Here is a 20270-nt window from a genome sequence, read left to right as displayed (position 1 = left end):
CGGTGTCACCCAGGCACCCAAGTCCACTTCCCTGAAGTTATTGCCGGGATCCAGGCCACATGGGAATTTGCTCATCTTCCTGGGGAGAGGTAGCCTGACTTCAGCTATTTCTCAAGTCCCTTTGACATCCAGTTGTATCTCCCCCATCACTGATGGAATAATGGATAATGAGTCATCATTTTAGACTATCCCTGCAAACTGTTGCTTGTATCTGTTTTGTAAGCTGCACATCACCTTAATTTTAGCACAAAGGAGCTCTCTACTGTCCAAATATAAACTGTTTTCTTATAGAAACACTGAAGTTAAAGAACTTTAAAAGTTAGCGTCATTAGTAGTAGAATATTCTAACCTTACATGCCTCCTGCTGTGATGCAGTATGGATCACTTTTGAAGAACCCTTGACATAGATGTTTAACCTGAATTGAACTAAGCCTTTGACCTAACTTCCAATTTACAAGACATATAGGAGATGGAGGGAAAAAAGTTAAATAACACCACAATAGAACAATCAGAAAAATTCAAAATGTGGGAAGCTGTGCAAGATAACTGGCCTAGTCTGTCAAAAACTGATGTCATGGAAAAAAAAAAAAATAGGGGTGGAATCAGTTCCAGATTAAGAGACCAGAAACACCAAATGCAACGCATGACTTTGAATGAATCCTCATTTGAAAAATAACATACATAAAAGATATTTCAGGGACTATTGGGGAAATTTGAATTTAACTATTAGATGATATTAGAGAATTACTGTTCATGGTCCTAAATGTGACTATACCGAAGGGTGTTCTTCTTTTTAGGAGATGAGTACTGAAGTATTCAAATATAAAGTATTACATCCAAATGATTCGTAAAATATTAACAATTGTGCAATCTAGGTGGTTGGTATATGGGTAAATAATTGTACTATTCTTTCAATAATTTTGTATGTTTGAAAATTATCATGATAAAAGAATTTTTGAAATATTGGTTTTCTTGTGTGAACTTCTGAAGTTATTAACAATTTGGGCACTTGAGAATTCACATCTCTACTTCGGGAACTGGGGATTTGTGGGGGGAGGCCACTTAAAATCTGGCCACTATGCCCTGTTCGGTGCACTGTGTAATTTCTCAGTACTCTTGGTCACCATTTCAAAGGAAATATGTAATAATTATTCTTTATGTGTAATCTTTGCTAAGAGTTTAAAGAGCAAACAGATCAGGTACACAATAGTTCATGTATAGATGTATCTGGTTCATTATTTATTAGTCAGAGCCTATACAATTCTCCCTTACCTCCCCTGATCAAATATCATGTTTCCATACCCTTCCGTAATGCAGATTTCAAAGTCCTAGACTTGTTAAAACCAGGGTCATTTTTCTGCATTTCTCATAAGAAGATTAGTTTCTAAATCCAAGATGAAAGAATTTCTCAGCACAGTAATTGATAAAGAAAATACATCTTGGAACAAAATAGTTGGTTTAATCACTGGGGTAAGGAAAGGGACATTCATTTGATTGATGAAATAGAAAGGAGCCAGGCTTTGTTTAAATTGGCAAAGGCAGCATTATTGGGGGTTTCTGTGTCTTCCATGAGTCATAATATTCAAAGTTATTGCAATCACAAGTATATGAGGTCAACAGTGGTGCTATCACTCTTACTGCGCCTGCCCTTGGGTGTTATAACAAAACAGGGCACAAATGCACATGAAATTATTTCATTCAGGGGCCAAAGTGGAACGAAAAACCAGGTTCTGAACAACTGAATAACTGAATATATGTTGAATTGTTCCTGTTTGGAGGATTTATTTCCCTGGAAAACACTTCAGTCTGCCACTTTCTATAAAGCACTCTTCTACTAGTAAAGTGAATCCCCACATTACAAGACCTCACCACTGAGTCTTATCTAGGCCCCTCTTCTGAGACACCTCATCAAGAGAGTATTTTATTCATTTCTTTAAAACCTATAAAGAAAACTATGGCTATTCATTCCATCCATGTTTTCATTCTTCCATTTATTCTTTGGATTTATTAAATTCCCACTGGATGGCAAGCACTTCTAGTACTTAGAAGAGAGCAGACAGCGTAATCGAGATTCATCAAGATTCTTGCCGCCTGGAAGTTACACTCTAGTGGGAGAGTGGCAGCAGGTTAATAATGAAGAGCGAACAATGAAGAGTGGGAGTGAGGGGAACCTACCTTAGATATCGTGGGCCAGAAAGTCCTCCTGAGAAGGTGACCTTGGCATTAAGATGGTTGATCACAGTTACCCATGTGGAGATCTGAGCAAGGGGATTCCAGGCAGAGGAACCAGTGAACGCAGTGGTCCTAGGACAGGAGCAAGCCTGGTGGACTTGAAGGACAGAAAGAAAGCCTGAGTTACTGGAGCATGGTGAATGACAGAGAGTGAAATGAAATGTAGGTTTTGGTTAAGAGATTGGACTTTATTCTAATTTCATTGGGCGGCCATTGGAGGGCTTGAAGCAGGAGAGCGGCATGATCTGATTTACACTTGAAAAGACCTCTCAGGCTAATGCTTTTGATCAGGGACTATCTCCTCACACTTAGCCCAAATTCCTCCTGCTGCAATTAATGCGCATTTTCTCTCCTCACAGTGAACAGATGCTCCTTGATGCTGATATTAGTTCAGATGCCTGAGGAAGCATCAGATGGCTATATCAGGACCCCCAGAAGGCTGAAAGGAATGTAGTAAGAGGGCCAGGATGATGATCATCAACCTGAATTACAATCAGAAGCCACGGATAAAAAATAAAACCTGTTTCCTTCCCCACTGATGGTAGGGACAGTTCTTTCCTTAGCTCTCCTATAGTTGTCACATTCTCATCGATTCTCAAACCCCACCTCCCTACCAAGCAATCCGTGGCAGCAGCAACATCAACATAGTGGAAGACTGTCTCTCGTATTCATGGTAGGGAACATAATTGTTGGTGTAAAAGAATATAAAAGTTGGGTGGATGGGACTTCCGTCGGACTCTCCTTAGCATAACAACAATTTAACTGGAGAAAATTACAAAAATTAAAGTAAAATCACTTAAAAGTCCCTGGAAATTATCTTAAGGGCATAGAGCAAAAGGAGGAATATTCATTCAAGATAATCTACTAAATTTCATAAGAACAACAAGCATCCATGGCATGTCAGCCATGACCTGCTCCTTTAACTCCCATACCCTGGGCATACGCAGCTAGGAAGACAGAGCCCTCCCCTTCCTGAAGTGCACAGTCTGGGCTATGATTTCGCCCCAAGAGTGGCATGTTGCCAGTAATAGTTCTCATTCCCCCACTCCACCCCAACCTAGTGTTACAGAAGCTCTGTTCCTAGGAGGAATGATCTAGGGGATGCAGCTCCCTTCCCAAGCCCTGCACCAGTTGTAGCCCACTAAAAGTACAGGGGCCCTGATCACCCTTGCCCAGCTCCGTCATAGAGGTTCCCTTTGGGGAAGGGCAAGCTGAGAAGGCCAGGGGCTGGCACTGGCCCCCCAAGCAGTGCCCTCTTATAGAACTGGAGTATAGCTCTGGTGCGGTGGCATGGGGGTTCTACCCAGGGGGTGAGGCAGACCCAAAGGATGAAGAGTTCTGAAGCTCTGCCTGAGGGGGCTGACTGTTTGGAACGGAGAGTAGAGAGCTCCATACGTAAGGGTGTTTTTGAAAACACTGGAGATCTTGGTAGACAGTCATTAAGAGGAGAATGATAGCTCCAGGAGACAAGCAAAACAGCAGTGCAGCCAGAAGTTTAACAGAGAGAACTGGGAAAAGAGCAGCCAGGAAAAGCCCTCCTGGGATCAGTCATCCCAGGATGGAAGGCTTGCTGGCACAAGGGGCTTAAACACCACCCTTGACCAAACCGTGAACAATAGGTATTCTGATCCAGGGTGACTCCTAGGTTTAAAACTAAAATTACACTCACCCCTGACGACCTGGTAGATTATGGGCATGCCCAAGGCTGAGCCCTCTTGGGAACGATCAGAGAAAGAACCTCCAAGCTACAAGACCTTGGCTAAACATGGGGCAATAAACACAAATTCCCTGAACTGTAATAGCAACCTCGAGGCCATACACACAAAATGGTACAGACGAACGTATCTGCAGGGCAGGAATAGAAACACAGATTGTAGAGAACAGACGTGTTGACACAGTGGGGAAGGGGAGGGTGGGATGAACTGGGAGATCAGGTTTGACGTAAATACACTACCATGTATAAAATCGATAGCTAGTGGGAACCTGCTGGATAGCACAGGGAGCTCAGCTCGGTGCTCTCTGATGACCTAGATGGGTGGGCTTGGGGTGGAGGGAGGTCCAAGAGGGAGGGGATATATGTATACATACAGCTGATTCACTGCACTGTACAGCAGAAACTAATACACCATAGTAAAGCAATTATACTGCAATAAAAAAAATAGAGAGAGAGAGCAAAAATCTAACTGGCTAAGGGGGCTAAGTACAACCTTTGACCAATAAGTGGCTTATGCCAACACAGACCCAGGGATGATCCTCAGGTAGCCAGGCTAAAAGACAAAAACAAGGGGGAAAAATGTAAGCATTGGTAACAGGGGCTGCACACTAGGGGGGAAATAGATGTCACAGGATTAGTTCGGCCAAGTCACTAAATAAATAAACAACTGACAAAGCCAACAACAACCACCACCACTCCTGGGGAGTAAGGGAGGGAATCAGTATCTAGAGTTGTTATACTACCAGATGGTCCAGTTTCAAAAAAATTGTGAGACACGCAAAACAGTAGTAACGGGCACACCTAGCATGCAGATTTTGGTTTCTAATACCATTCTCTTTATTAGAGAAACAGGATTTTCTTAGAGAAATGACTGATTCTAGGACAGGGGCAAGAAATATACAAGATGAACCCGGAGCATCTTGCAATGACAGAAAATAAGGAAATGCTAAAAAATAAATTAATTAAAACCCTACGTTAATAGAGATATGCCAAAGGGATATAGGAGCCAACTGAAAGACCTCGCAACGGCCAAGGCTGGAACCATTTGAGCAAAATAAATAAATAAAATAACATTGGATTATAGCCCACAGTATAAAATAAATATCCATGTGTCCACACTGACATAGAAAATGATTGAATAAATAAATAAATGGAGAGAAGAGAAAAATCTCCTGGCAGGAGAATTTCAAATAATTTATGTAGATATTCCATCCTTAATGAGGGAACCATAACTCCACACTCCTTAAGTGTAGACTGCTCACAGTAACTTCCTTCCAAAGAGTCAGTATGGACAATAGGGGTGGGTGAGAGTAATAGGGGTGGTGAAGAAACCTGAGAAACATTATCTCAGCCAAATGATCAAGGTCAATTATCAACAATGATAAGTCATGCTGATAGTATGTATCCTTAATATGATGTAATGAATATGGCACTTGACCTCTACGGTTCTCTTCTCCATACCCTACAATGTCAGTTTAATCATGAGAAACACACTAGACAAATTCCAGTAGAGGAGCATCCTACAATATGCTTGACCAGTGTTCTTCAAAACTATCAAGATCATCAAAAATAAGGAAAATCTGAGAGCTGTCACTGCCAAGAGGAACCTAAGGAGATACAAAAACCAAATATAATGTTGTATCATGGATGGGATCATAGAAGGAAAAAAAATTAAGTGAAAACTAAGTAAATCTGAGATACGTACCCAAAAGAATCAAAAGCAGAGATTCAAACAGATATTTGTGTACCCATGTTTATAGCAGCATTACTCCCAATAGCTAAAATGTAGAAACAATCTAACTGGTCATCAACAGATGAATAAACACACTGTGGTATGTACATACAATGGAATATTATTCAGTCTTATAAAGGAAGGAAATTTTGGCATTGATGAACTTTGAAGACATGACGCTAAGTGAAATAAGCCAGACACAAAAGGACAAATATTGTATGATTCCCCTTATATGAGGTAGCTAGTTAGTCAAATTCATAGCAATAGAAAACAGAATGGTGGTTGTCAGAGGCTGAGCAGAGTGGAGGCTGGGGAGTTAGTGTTTAATAAGTACAGAGATTCGGTACTCTGAATCACACCACCATTGGTGTGATGGGTGCACAACAATGTGATGGTGGTGATGGGTGCACAACAATGTGAAAGTACTAAATGCCACTGAACTGTACATTTTTAAATGGTTAAAATGGTAACTTTTAAGTTATATATATATATATATTATTACAATTTTTTAAAAACTAAGACAATCTGAATGAACTATGGAATTTAATTAATATATCAATACTGATTCTTTAATTGTGGCAAATGTACCATACTAATGTAAGAAGTTAATAATAGGGAAAATTAGGGGTGGCATATATAGGAACTCTTCTATCTTCTAAATTTTTCTATAAATCTGTAAGTATTCTAAAAACTGAAGTCCATTTTTAAAAAAAAGAAAGTAGTAAAGGAGACATAGAAGAAAAACAACAAGCAAAAAGACATGAGACACAGAGAACCAAAAAATCAGAATGTCAGACGTAAGTCCAACTATATCAATGGTAACGTTAAATGTGAATGAACTAAACAATCTAATCAAAAGGAAGAGATTATCAGATTGGATATAAAGAACAAAAACAAGATCCAACTTTCTGCTACTTATAGGAGACATACTTTATATCAAAAGAAACAAATAAACTGAAAGTAAAAGGATGGAAAAAGATACATTATGCAAACAGAAACCATAAGAGAGCTATAAGAATGGCTATACTAATATCAAGCAAAATAAATAATGCGGTCACCCAGCTTGCTGCACCAGTTTTTGTGGTCCCTTGCAAGAGGGACTCCCTTACCCAAAATTTGGTTCCAATGTCAAGACCAATGACACCACACCAAAGGGGTACGAAAAGGTTCATCACTTATATAATGAGGCTATGTGAGGGCAGCAAGGCAGGCTTCCAAAGCTTGTCTGAAAATGTGTTGAGAGAGCAGGAAAAGGAGACTGGCTTGGGATTTTTTCGTTGTTGTAGCTAGGCAATGAGGCCAGGTTGAGGGTTCCTATACACTGCCACAATAGAAATACATTCACTTATGTTAAGGGAACTCCAGGTTACAAGACCACAAGCAGTATCTCCAAAGAATCTAGGGAAGTGTCCAGAAGAGAAAGAGAAAACATTGAACATTTACTAAGTCCTGCCTTGAACTTCAACACTTGAGTCAGAAAGCAAGTTTAGAAATATGGGGAAGTAAGAGTAGAAAGGAAGCAGAAAGATGACCACACTCCCTTCTCTGACTGCTGGCTGTCAGTCAAAAATACAGCAGGATAATGAGATGGAGAAGGACTGTGAGGGGTTCTGACTCTTGGAGATTAAGGCGCTGGCACCTAAGTGGCAAGAAGGAGACAGTCAGGAGAGAATCTGGGGCTTCCCTGGTGGCGCAGTGGTTGAGAGTCCTCCTGCCGATGCAGGGGACACGGGTTTGTGCCCCGGTCCGGGAGGATCCCTACATGCCGCGGAGCGGCTGGTCCCGTGAGCCATGGCCGCTGAGCCTGCGCGTCCGGAGCCTGTGCTCCGCAACGGGAGAGGCCACAACAGTGAGAGGTCCGCGTACCGTAAAAAAAAAAAAAAAAAAAAAAAAAAAGAGAGAGAGAGAATCTGAAGACAGACTATCCCAGGCAAAAGGAACACATCTAGTTCCTTGCTGAGCCCATAGCTAGTGCTCCAACAGTATAAATCCTAATGCTGCGTCTCATAGGATGACTTACAAAAATCATTGTTACCTAAACAAATTATCTCCCAGTAGCCTGGAGTTTTAGAAAAATGTAACTTAAAGTCATCAAACACTTCACCTATGTATGTATATACCATTCATATGCCAAGATTCAGCCCACTGGTATATCAGGTAAAAATCTCTGCTGGTCCCCACACATGTGATTATAATTTCTCTTCCATCTTGTATGTCATTGGCATTGTATAACTTCAACATGTGATTTGATAGGGGAATTTTGGTAATGTTCTGTTCCTCTTCTTTCTAGGAATGTTTTAATTAACTTTGTTCTTCAAGCTTCTTAGCAAAAGTATGACCCGTAACATTTTTCCTGCAAGAAAGGAAATGTGAACTATGTCATTCTCTTCTTTGCCTTTAGAAACAAAATCGCTTGATTTGTATCAGGAATTATTTTGCAGCAGTTCTGGAAAAACTCAGTTGGTTTACCAGAGAGGACAGGGGGGTTAAGGGGATGCAAACAGAAGTAATAATATCAGTTGTTATTATTATAATAATTAATATTTATTGAGCACTGGCTTTATGCCAGGCATCATGCTAAACGTCTACATGACTTACTTAATCAGACAACAACACTGCAGGGTAGACATTATTATTTAAAGTTTCCAAATGAGGAAACTGAGGCTTAGAAAGTGTAACTGTCTATTGTCACATGGCTCTAGAAACTGAACTCAAGCACTCTAACTCCATATTTGCACAGCAAAAACCTGACCATCCCATGACTATACCATGCTGCTTTGATGGGAGTGGGGTGGAATTAAGGAGAAAGTTGAAGAAATCGAAGGAAAACTGGGCAACATAAGCAAGGAAAGAAGAGTTTCAAGAAGAGGGATTTTAAGAAGTTGTCAATAGTGTTTCAAGACCCTGAGAGTGGGGTCCTTGTTCAGTTTTGCACCCCAGGCGCTTTCTGAGAGCTTCGTGCTGGTCCTAGCTCTGGGAGGCAAGAGCAGTGGTAGGAGATGGAAACAGACAGGAATAGGGGGAGGACCCTGTGGGGCCTTGTGGCTTCTACTGAGAACTTCGTTACCCAGAGCTAGATGGCAGTCATCGGAGAGTGAGGAGGAGAGAAACAGCATAGCCTAGTTTAAGCATTTAAACTCTTTGGCTGCAGGATGATAACAGGGTGTGGAGGGTGAGGGCAGGAGCTAGGAGACCAGTTAAGAAACCATTGCAATAATGCAGGCAAAAAGTGATCCTAACGTGGACCAGGTGGCAATGGGATGGTGAGAAGTAGTTGAATTCTAGATAGATTTTGAAAGTAGAGCTGTTGGATCAGATGTGGGATGTGACAGAGAGAGTCAAAGATCACGTGGAAGATTTTACCCTAAGCAGCTACCATAGAAAGCCAAATAATCAGAGGCCTAACAAAAAGTCTACTGGATTTGGAGTTTAGGAGATGCTAAATGATCTTGGTGAGAGCATTTCATGGGGAGCAGTGGGGAAGGAAGCAAGGCTGAGCCTAGCTAAGTAATAAATGAAACATAAGGAAGTAGAAAGAATAAGTATAAGCTACTCTTATGACGGTATATGGAAAGGAGACTTGCGATAGCTAGGACACCCTGGGTCAAGGGAAAGTCGTATATATATTTTTTAAGATGTGGAAAAATTGAGCATATTTATGTGCTGAGAACAAGAAACCAATAGAAAAAGAGTGATTGAAAGCACCTAGCAGAGGGAAGAGTGATTAATTGAGCTCCCTGAGAAGATGGGGGGTGGAACCAACCCAGAACTCATGTGGAGGGGCTAGGTCTGAACAAAGGGGGACTTGGGAGGGAAGGAGAGGTGTGCATGTCACTGTTTCTACATGACAGAAGAAAGAAGTTGAGAGAGCTCTTGCTGGATCGGATGTACGTTTTCTGTGAATTAAGAGGTAATGTCATGAGCCGGGTTGCTCAGAATGAGAACAGTGAAAAATTTAAATATTTTCTTGGGGAAAGGAGGCATAGGATTATGGGTGCAGTGAGGACCCAGCAAAAGCTAGAGATTGTAAATATGTAGCAGAGCCAACTCATGTGGTTGTATGAAACAGACTTACATAACAGTAAATAGTTTCTGCAATAAAATTTCCATCCACAGACACAGTGGACAGCATCCAGTTTCTTGAAAATTAATAAAGCATGATCTACAAGCCCAAAGCCACAGTTTCAACTATTTAAGAAAGATTTGTGCCCAAACTTTCCTACTCAAGTAATGCATAGTCTACACCAAAGCCTAGTGCTAAAATAGGTTTAGGTCAACGTCAGATTTATTTCACTAAAGAAACCCACACCCCCTGCCTCTTTCACACAGTTTTTAAGAATATATCCACTTCGGTTTTCAGTCTTGCTTGTCCATTTCAACATCCAATTTCTCTGATAGTAACAGATATCACTCAATTATGAAACTTTTAACTTTCACCTTTTTTCGTTTTTTCAAATGGAGAGAATACTATTTAGTCTTTACCTAAAACATAAATATTAAAATTAAACTATTTCATTCTAGAAACTTTTCCAGCATACTTTTAAGATTTCATCAAGTCTTTCTACTTAAGAAAGAGAGATAATTAAAGTGTAGGTGAAAACTGCCTTATCATTGCAGTAGTTGTATCATTATTTTTTTTTCCATTGGGCAATGTGCTTAGCAACTTGCACATTAAGCCTTCTATTAAAGCTATATTAATATCATAAATATGCAAAAACGAAACCACTCTGAAAGTTCAAAATAATAGCAATAACCTTTCCCTCATATAAAACCTTTTATCTGAAGATGTCCATACACTTCCCCAAAAAGCCTGAGTACCTGCCCTACCACTTTTGCAAGAAGCCAATCAAAATGCCAGCCTCACTTTATTCACTGACTCAAAATGCTAGTAAGGATCACAAAGGAAACGCCCAATAAAATCATGATTTTAATTCTTAATGTTTCCTGTGGCAGCATTTATAATCTTTAAGAGGACCAGACCTCTAGTCTGTATGAAATCCCAAGTGGCTGCCTCCTTCTTGGCTTTTTTCTTTAGCCATAGCTGAGAGAGTGTGATGGGGGTGGGTAGCTGAGGCAAACTCTCACATGTGACTGGAGAAATACCCACATCTCTCACACAGAGACACATGTGCACCCTGATGCAATCATGGCTAGAAATGAATCAGGGCCCTTGACGGAAGAGCCCAAGACTAATGCTCTCTGAGGAGTCCATGGGCTGCCTGGTGAACTGGCTACATCAGGGCCATTGCTGAACAAAGCACAGGTGAGCAACGAGCAAAAAAGGGAAAAGGAAGGGCTGAGGCCTTGGGTTCCAGGGTTTGGAACATGTTTTCTTGAGATTATTCCCAGGTAATTATAGGGCACCAAAAAGGGAAACTGAGCTTTGGCCTGACTCACACATGCAAACTCACTGTGAGATCAAGGGTGACTTCCTTTACTGCCCTGGGCCTCAGTTTCCTCACCTTTAAAAATGAGGAAATTATACAACTACATCAGGAAGACTCCTTCTTCTTCCAGCACCCTATGAAATACTCAGAGTCATTATTTCCTGTTCCCTCAAGAGAAACAGAGTGTCATTGAAGAGACTGGAGGGAATTGTTCTTCAGAAAAGTATTTCAGATTCTTGAAGAAGTATGACAAGTTCTCTGGCATGTCTCAGCCCTACTTCTTCCATCTGAAACGACAGTGGAGAGGAAAAGCATCTCTCTCTTCATCCTAAAGTCCTATAAATGTCCGTGAAAGGCATTTTACCGACACGTGTACACTTCTGTGGACAGAATCAATAGGAGCATTTCTGAGCACCGCCAGTCTCCTGGAAATGCCTAGTGTGGAGTGCCTCTTACCACAATGGCTAATTCTGCCCAGTCACCACCTTCTGAGACATTATTCCTTAAAGGGCCATTTTCCGAGAATCGCATCCCAGGGAGCCATTTATTAAAGAAGTAACAAAAATCCATAAATATGTCAGCCTCGTTTTTCACCTGAAGGAGAAGTGAAAAAGAAAGATAACTTTCCCCAGCCTAGGTCAAGCCAAATTTAGGACTTTAAAATAACAATAAGAACACTTGGGGGAGGGGAGCCAAGGAAGGACCCTTGAGAGACAGCAACAGACGCTCACACCCAGGCAGTGGCTACAGTACAGACGAGGTCCCCAGGTCTCTGTTTTGCTTCTGAGAAAGTGGGAGTAGGAGAGGGGTTGTCCTAGATTTTTCATTTGAATTGATGCCCCTGGAAACCATGTTTCTTCAACTATGGAGGGTGTCTGAGGTCTTAATTACTCTCTCCAGATGGGATAACAAAGGTCCTGGATAAGCTGTTCACCCTAAAGAATTGAGGAAGAAATGAAATTAGTAAATCATATTAGTGTAACAGTCACTATAATTCTTGTCACCACTTCCAATGTGTGGAGGTTTTTCCCACACCAATCAGTAATTCTCTGACACCAGCTGGTCATCCTACAATTCAACTCAATTCTGACCCTATGTACTGGGAGACAGTGTCACATCTCACAGGTTAACGGCTCAGTCCTACAAGTCTGCCCCCCACCCCCCAACTTCAGACACCAATCAGAAGTCCAAGTTGTCACCTGTGCTTCTGACTGACATGCTCTATATTGGAGGTTCCAATAACCTCCTCCTTGGGTCTGATGAATCTGTTAGAGTGGCTCACAGAGCTCAGAGGAACAATTTACTTACTTAGATTATCAGTTTATTATAAAAGGATATAACGCAGGAACAGCCAGATGGAAGAGATGCAGAGGGCAAGATATGGGGAAAGGGTGCAGAGCCCCCACACCTTCTCCCAGCCACCACCCTCCCTGAATCTCCATGGGTTCACCCCGACTACCCCTTGTTACACAGACATGATTGATTAAATCGTTAGCCACTGGTGGTTGAACTCAATCTCTAGTCCCTCTCGCCTCCGTGGAGGTGGGGAGTAGGGGGTGGGGGGACTGAAAGTTCTAACCCTCTGATCACACCGTTGACTCCACTGGCAACCAGCCCCCATCCTTAGGTGTGGTTCAAAAGTCACCTCACTAATATAACAAAAGGCACCTTTATCATTCTCATTGATTAGAAAATTCTAAGGGTTTTAGGAGCTCTGTGCAAGAAACTGGGATGAAGAACAAATACATATTTCTTATTATAAATCACAGTATCTCTCTCTCTCTCACACACACACACACACACGCTTGTCTTCTATTTGCTCTCTTTCTGTCTCTCTCTCCTTTCCCATCCCATCATCCCATCTTAGTCTCTTGTCTTCTATTTGCTCTCTTTCTGTCTCTCTCTCCTTTCCCATCCCATCATCCCATCTTAGTCTCTTGTCTTCTATTTGCTCTCTTTCTGTCTCTCTCTCCTTTCCCATCCCATCATCCCATCTTAGTCTCTTGTCTTCTATTTGCTCTCTTTCTGTCTCTCTCTCCTTTCCCATCCCATCATCCCATCTTAGTCTCTTGTCTTCTATTTGCTCTCTTTCTGTCTCTCTCTCCTTTCCCATCCCATCATCCCATCTTAGTCTCTTGTCTTCTATTTGCTCTCTTTCTGTCTCTCTCTCCTTTCCCATCCCATCATCCCATCTTAGTCTCTTGTCTTCTATTTGCTCTCTTTCTGTCTCTCTCTCCTTTCCCATCCCATCATCCCATCTTAGTCTCTTGTCTTCTATTTGCTCTCTTTCTGTCTCTCTCTCCTTTCCCATCCCATCATCCCATCTTAGTCTCTCAGGGTATCTCTCTGGCACATTGACTAAGAACCAGACTCTGGTTTCCAATAGATATGGGCCTAAGTTTCAGCCTTGCCATGAGTTTTTCAAAAACTCTTGAATGACTAATTAAACTTCTCCAGTACTGCTTCTTTATCTGTGAAATACTAAAAACTATTAGGTTGTAGCAACTGAGAAAATACATGTGAAGTACTTACCGCCATACTGGACACTTACGTCACATTTTACGTATGGTGAGCATTATTATCTCACAGATCACATAGTTATGGATGCTTCAGAGTTTCAATGTTCTGGTTATAGTGAGACTATTTCAGGATGCACTGTGGGCCAGCTGGGATTAAACCTTCTACCACAGGGCATTTGCTGGGCCATAAGCAGATCAATCCTTTGTCCCTTCACTAGTATGAAACCAGGAAATGGGTGGAACTACAACAATGCCCTGTGTATCCAGAGCCTTTTCAGTTTTTCTCATGCAGCCTCTTCAACAAAGGTCCTTGTGTTATCGTTTACATATGTGTCACACACACAGATGCGCGTGCGCACACACACTAACACACAGCGACTTTTATGCTGTTGAGAGGGAGAAGCCAAATAAACATTTTTTTCCTTTGTTTCTTGACAATTTAACAAGCCTGAGGAAAAAGATGTGGCACTAAGGAGGGACACAAAAATGGAGAGACAGGACCAGGAGTGGAGGAGGGGAGAAAGTATTGGGAAGAGAATGTGCAGAAAGATTTTTTTTTTTTTGGCCACAGAGTTCCTGCTAAAAGTAGTTAGGTAGCCCCACCACCCGGGGTGTGTGACCTCCTGGTAATTTCCCCCGGGGAGTCACCCCTCAGAGAACTTTTACTGAATCAGAATCAAGAGGAAGCTGAGCTAGGTAAATTCCCAAACAGAGGGGGCTGGCTGGGTGATGACCTAAAGCCAGACTGGGACAAGTTTCTAGGCGGGTTTCCCCTTCCTGCTCTGACAGTTCAGCCAAGAAGAGGGGGATGCCGTGGCCAGGGATTCTTGCTGGTATTTTCCGTTGTCGCTCAGCTTCCTGCGTTTGACACAAAGGAATCTGAGGCTTTCTGTGACCACTCTTATTGTCTGGGATCCTTTCCTCAAGAGGCGTTCATGAATTTGTCAGGACTGCCAGGAAAGAGTGTGAGTCACGACTTCTAAGCAGACAATATTCGGCTTTAGAAATTCCCAGAGATATGACTTGTTTATAGGAAAGGAAACAGAGCTATTCTGAGCTGCCAGGGGAAGAGGAAAGCGCTGATCATTTTTTCAAACGCTGTGTTGAAAGGTCATACAAGCGGCCAGAGTGCCAGCAAGGACCTGGTATAGACACTGATGTTAGTAGGTCCTTTGTCTACGTTTTGGAGGATATTTTTAGGCTTGGCATTTAAAATGCAAGGCTCATGGCACTGAATTCTACTCTCAGTCTTAAGCCCAGAGGCCTGAGCTGGCCAAGTATGAGCTAGCGCAGGGGTTAGGGGGATGCAATTGAGGGACCTGCTGGCTTGCTGAGGGAGCGGGGCCTGCACCTTTGGCTGGAAAGAGAGGCACACACACAGAGGCACCATCTTGGACACCTTTGAACTTCACATTTCATGAGCAGGCCGCTGATTTTCATTCCCGTTGTAGGGAAAGTAAAATTTCCTCTACCCTCCTGTGACCTCCAGCTGGGACTGACAAAAGATAGATTAACAGGAGAAAAGTATACACATTTTATTTACATGTAAATGGGGATCCTCACAAGAAAAATGAAGACCCAAAGAAGGGACTAGACCTATGTGCGTCAATACTAGGTTGAACAAAGAGTAGCAGTCTAGGGAAAGTAGCTAAAACATAAGGGGTGAACAAAAGGAGGATGAACTACTCTGACAAGGTCCGTTGTACAAATTTTTCTCAGCTTCAGCTCCCCATCCCTGCTGATGAGAATGTTTCTTTCTCCTGGTACCTGAGTGCCCTTATTGCCTCTGCTGTTTTTCAAGCGCCTTTAACGCAAAGTACTTAACATGCCAAAGCATCATGTATTGACATGGCATGTCCTCAACTTCTCCACTGTATTCCATGGTGCCCCTTCTAATGTGTTCTCTTCATAGTGTTAACAACTGTGATGTCAGCTGTCATCTTTAAAAACTGTCCAAAGCTACCAACTTTAGAGAATGTGCCCAAGGAGAGAAACTCAGGGGGATTCTCTCCCATAACACGTGCTTCTGCATTGGCCCACTTTCTTGTGTATTGAGTTTGGTCCTGATGTGTTCAGACTCATAAAGGCACCATTTGCACATTTGTCCTTGTTAGCAGAGCCAGTCACCTGATCACAGAGATTGATTTCCAAGGAAAAAAAGAATCCACTGAGTATTCACTGATTCAACAATAATTAACCTATGTGATCATTTCATAGACACCACATTTGATAAAATCAACACATTCCCCTAATTATGAAGTAAACATTCAAATAGAATTAGGATGCCCCGTAAATGTGATAAAGGTGCTCTTGGCTTAAAATAAGTAAAGAGTACATTTAATTTGTAAACATTGGAAATATTCAAAATCAGAAACAAACACAAAGATGTCCTTTAATATTATTATCACTTTAGATTCTCTGGCTAAGGCAATAAGTCATGAAACAAAAAAAATCAATTTTGTGAACTAAGATACTAAAGTACTTGAAAATCACATAAGCGCATATCTGGAAAAACCAAATGAATTAGCTAAAAGCTTTCTTAATTAATAAAGAGTTATAAAGTGGCTTGGAATAAGATAACTACCTAAAAAGCAATAGTACTCCTATATACTGACAATAACTAAATAGACCATATAATGGAAAAGAAAAGCTATTCAAAGAGCAACAAATATAAAAGACCTACCAACTCAATGAGAAATGTATTAAAACTTTTAAAACCTTGATTGAGAGATACAATTTTAATAATTAATAGGAAGAATTACATTTTTATTAGGTGGAAAAATTCAACATACAGATGTCAAGGCTTCTCAAACTTATTAAAATAATTCTATCCAAAAATACAACAGGACTTTTCTGGGAAGTCATTAGAATTAGTGTGGACTAATTGCCAAGCTTGGTGCTTATCTTATAACAAGGGCCCAAAACTCTAAAGAGGAAAAGTTAGCAAAATATATTCTTAGGGATCAATCTTGTCGGATATCAGAACATAGGTGTAAAATACCAGCAATTAAAACTGTGAGTTTGATACAAATGTAAAAATATAAACCAAAGGAAAGTGATCAAACACCCTGGAACAGACCCTGTTACACTTAATGTCACATTTATAGATGGCTCTGTAGTTTACAAAGCTTTCTACTTGCATTATCTTTTATGCTTCAAAACCATGCAGTGAAACAATTATTATGCCTATTTTCTTTATGAAGCAACTGATACTCAGAAATTAGGAGACTTGCCCAACATAATAAAATGAAGATGAATGTGGACTTGAGCCCAGATTTTCTGAACTCCCAAAGCACACCTCCTGTTACTATGTTGTTCTCACAAAATAATGGAGAATGGACTTTTTTTTTTTTAGTGATATTGAAATTTAGAGAAAAAAAATATTTAGACTTGCCCCTTACACCATATGCCTCTGCTGAAGATAAACAAATAACAACCTGTGGTTGTTTGAAGATTTCAATACTAAAAATCAAATTATAGAAACCTTGGCAAAAAAAAATAGAGACATGAGCCTGAACCAGCATCTGAGGTGTCTCCTCATTGAGCCCACTCAGAAGCAGGGAGCTGCAATGCTTCTATTCTCTCCTGTTTTCTAGGACTGTCAACCCCTACCTACTCCAGATGAATTTCCTATTATTACAAAGATGTAGAAGTCCCCAAAGTAAAGTTGAAACTCTCCAGGAAATAACAGTTCAAAGGCAGTGTAGTCAATCATAGTCAATCCGTTTCCAGGGAGGAACAGGATGATCAGAGAGTGACCAATGAGGAGCACTTATTTAAGAGTAAGAACCAACGTAAAAAACAAAAAAGAATAGGCAACTAATATACAGTGAGTGCCTATTATGTGTGGCAACTACTCAACTCTGATATTGTAACAAAAGAGTAGCCGTAGACAATAAGCATGTAAGAGCCTTAAATGAATGAGCGTGACTGTGTTCCGATAAAACTTTATTTCCATAAATAGGTAGCAAGCAGACTGTACTTTGACAACTCCTGTGTCAGACCATTTAAAATTAGGTAGGGGACCTCCCGGGTGGCGCAGTGGTTGGCAGTCCGCCTGACAGCGCGGGGGGACACGGGTTCGAGCCCTGGTCTGGGAGGATCCCACATGCCGTGGAGCAACTGGGCCCGTGCACCACAGCTGCTGAGCCTGAGTGCCACAACTACTGAAGCCTGTGTGCCTACGGCCCGTGCTCTGCAACAAGAGAAGCCACAACAATGAGAAGCCCGTGCACTGCAACGAAGAGTAGGCCCTGCTCGCCGCAACTAGAGAAAGCCCGCGTGCAGCAACGAAGACCCAATGCAGTCTAGATAAATAAATAAATAAATTTATTATAAATAAATAAATAAAATTAGTTAGCCCATTAAATTATCATAAATACCATTTAGATAAGAAATAAGAAGCCAAAAGAATTTACTGAATTTGACCACTTGACAGAAGACAGACACTGGGTATTGTCTTTAGTGAGTGGGCAGAGCTAAAAGCAGAACTCAGGTCTTGTGACTTGAAACCTGGAAAGTGTGTAGTCTTCTCGTTGGACAGCCTCCTATGACTTGGGGGTGTTCACTGGATTTTGTAGATGGGCAGTATCAGGAGGTGGAAGAGAAGCCCATACAGGCTGAGTTTAATTGAAGAAACACTTGTTGCACTGAACCAGGATGGGATTTTGTGGATGATACATGTTGTGATCACTTCAGGAGACAGGAGGCCATGGACTTTCTCATTCACCTCACACACCCGCTCTCCCATCCCAGACATTAAATTTGCTCCTCCGAATTCAAAGATGTCTATGGAGTTGTGGAGAGAGGTGTGTGCTTGTCATGTGTGTGAGAGGTGCAGGCAGATTGGCGGTTGTTTACGGAAGCCAGGAAATCCAGAAAACTAAAGTGATCTAGAACAATTCATTTCACTCCTCTGAATCCAAGTTTCTCTTTCTGTAGAATGGAAATGTCTTTCCTCAACCTTTTTTTTTTTCAGGATGTCAGAATAACAAAACAGAAAAAAGCTCTATGTAAAGTTCATTGGTACCTCAGGGAAATGTGCTATGAAATGACACAGTCTTATTGTCACCTGATATCTCAGGACTTCAGCTGGCTCCACTTCTCTGCATTTCCCTTTCAGCAGGGAACTTTGCCATCTTTACATTAACACATCTCTGTTGAGGGACCAGCACTATTAAGCTGGTGCTTTTGACAACTACATCGACAAGAGACCAGGATATATGACATGGAAAGGTGAAAGGACAGTGACGAAGGGGGGCAAATGAGCTTTTAAACAAGCCTGACACCATCCAGCTAGTTTTCATATTGCCTCCTGTGAGAAATCTTGACATATTGGTACATTGCTATGAGTTATTTCTTCATATAACTGGCTAGAGTGGCCTAACATTATTTGATCTTGTGAAGTGTTATCTGGGACTACAAACTTATTTTATTTTAAGCTCAATGGCGTTTCGTCGGGAGTTAACACAGCATGGGTAGCTAAAACTCACTTTGGTATAGTGCATGAGGCCCCAGGATTTTGCTGCTGTATTTTTGTCTGAACAGATTAGCTCTCTGACTTTCTCTACTTTTGATAGTTTCTGCTTTTATAGAGCTTTATGTGTTTTCAGCCATAATTTTTAGTCCATTATTATATATTATTTATTTCACCACAAGATTTATTTATTATCTGTAATAGTGAAAACTAACTCACTTCTTTTGCCCATGTTAGCTACATCTAAAAAGGGAAGACATTTATTTCCTGATCATGCTTAGAGGGGTAGAATGAAAAGGAGACAGAGACAGTCATTAAGGATTCTCTGGGATGCTTCCCTGCTGACAGTCCTCTTGTTCTGGGCTAGGAGAACAGGGCTTAAACACAGGCAGGGTTCACATTGAACCCTCAGAGAATTCTTCCAATTTGAGACTAAGACCCTCATAGGTACCTGGATTGTTATAATGCTTTCTGGAAACTCAGAAACTATTGGTCCTAATCTCTATTCAGCTACCAACTCTCTGGTTTTTTCTATTTAAAGTTAAGAAATTGTTTATTTTCTAGTTGTAGTTTAATTTTTTGTTTTAAGCTCTCTTACTTGATTTCTGTCCAATCAATAAGGTTGGCCATACATTTAATCTGCTTCTGTCATCGAGACAGCTGAAAAACCAGCTGATTTTTCAACCTACTGTGCATAAATTCAGCCTGTATGAAAACTCAGCCTACTTTTTTACCAGCTCTGTGACAGCTTTCTCATCTGTAATATGAGAAAACAGTCACTGGAAGAATTCTATAACAAACAAGACTACACTGTATTTGGTGATTGACAATATATATTTTCTTAATGAAACAATAACAACATATGCCTCCAAGAAGATAAACAGTAGATTTCTTGGGTGCTCTGTCCATTGCAGCACTTTGCTCATGCTTAACAAGAATTCGTGGGCTTCCCTGGTGGCACCGTGGTTGAGAGTCTGCCTGCCGATGCAGGGGACACGGGCTCATGCCCCGGTCTGGGAAGATCCCACATGCCACGGAGTGACTGGGCCCGTGAGCCATAGCTGCTGAGCCTGCGCGTCCGGAGCCTGTGCTCCGCAACGGGAGAGGCCACAACAGTGAGAGGCCCGCGTACCGCAAAAAAAAAAAAAAAAAGAATTCGTCAATCAGGGTGATCATATTAGTTGATAAGGATGTGTTGAATTTTGCATCT

The 20270-nt window shown here is 41.2% G+C and overlaps 1 protein-coding gene across 1 annotated transcript in view; it reads right to left on the bottom strand.

The window, feature by feature from the left end:
* LOC132522480 (uncharacterized) overlaps positions 1–20270 on the bottom strand; it is a 288307-nt gene that overhangs the window by 103514 nt on the left and 164523 nt on the right. Inside the window, exon 6 of the mRNA XM_060153173.1 lies at positions 2176–2329. Within this exon, the coding sequence (XP_060009156.1) occupies positions 2176–2329 (154 nt within the window). The remainder of the gene's footprint in view (positions 1–2175; positions 2330–20270) is intronic.

The sequence above is a fragment of the Lagenorhynchus albirostris genome, chromosome 6 (assembly GCF_949774975.1).
Source record: "Lagenorhynchus albirostris chromosome 6, mLagAlb1.1, whole genome shotgun sequence".
Taxonomy (NCBI): domain Eukaryota; kingdom Metazoa; phylum Chordata; class Mammalia; order Artiodactyla; family Delphinidae; genus Lagenorhynchus; species Lagenorhynchus albirostris.
This window is presented reverse-complemented; position numbering and strand designations above follow the sequence as displayed.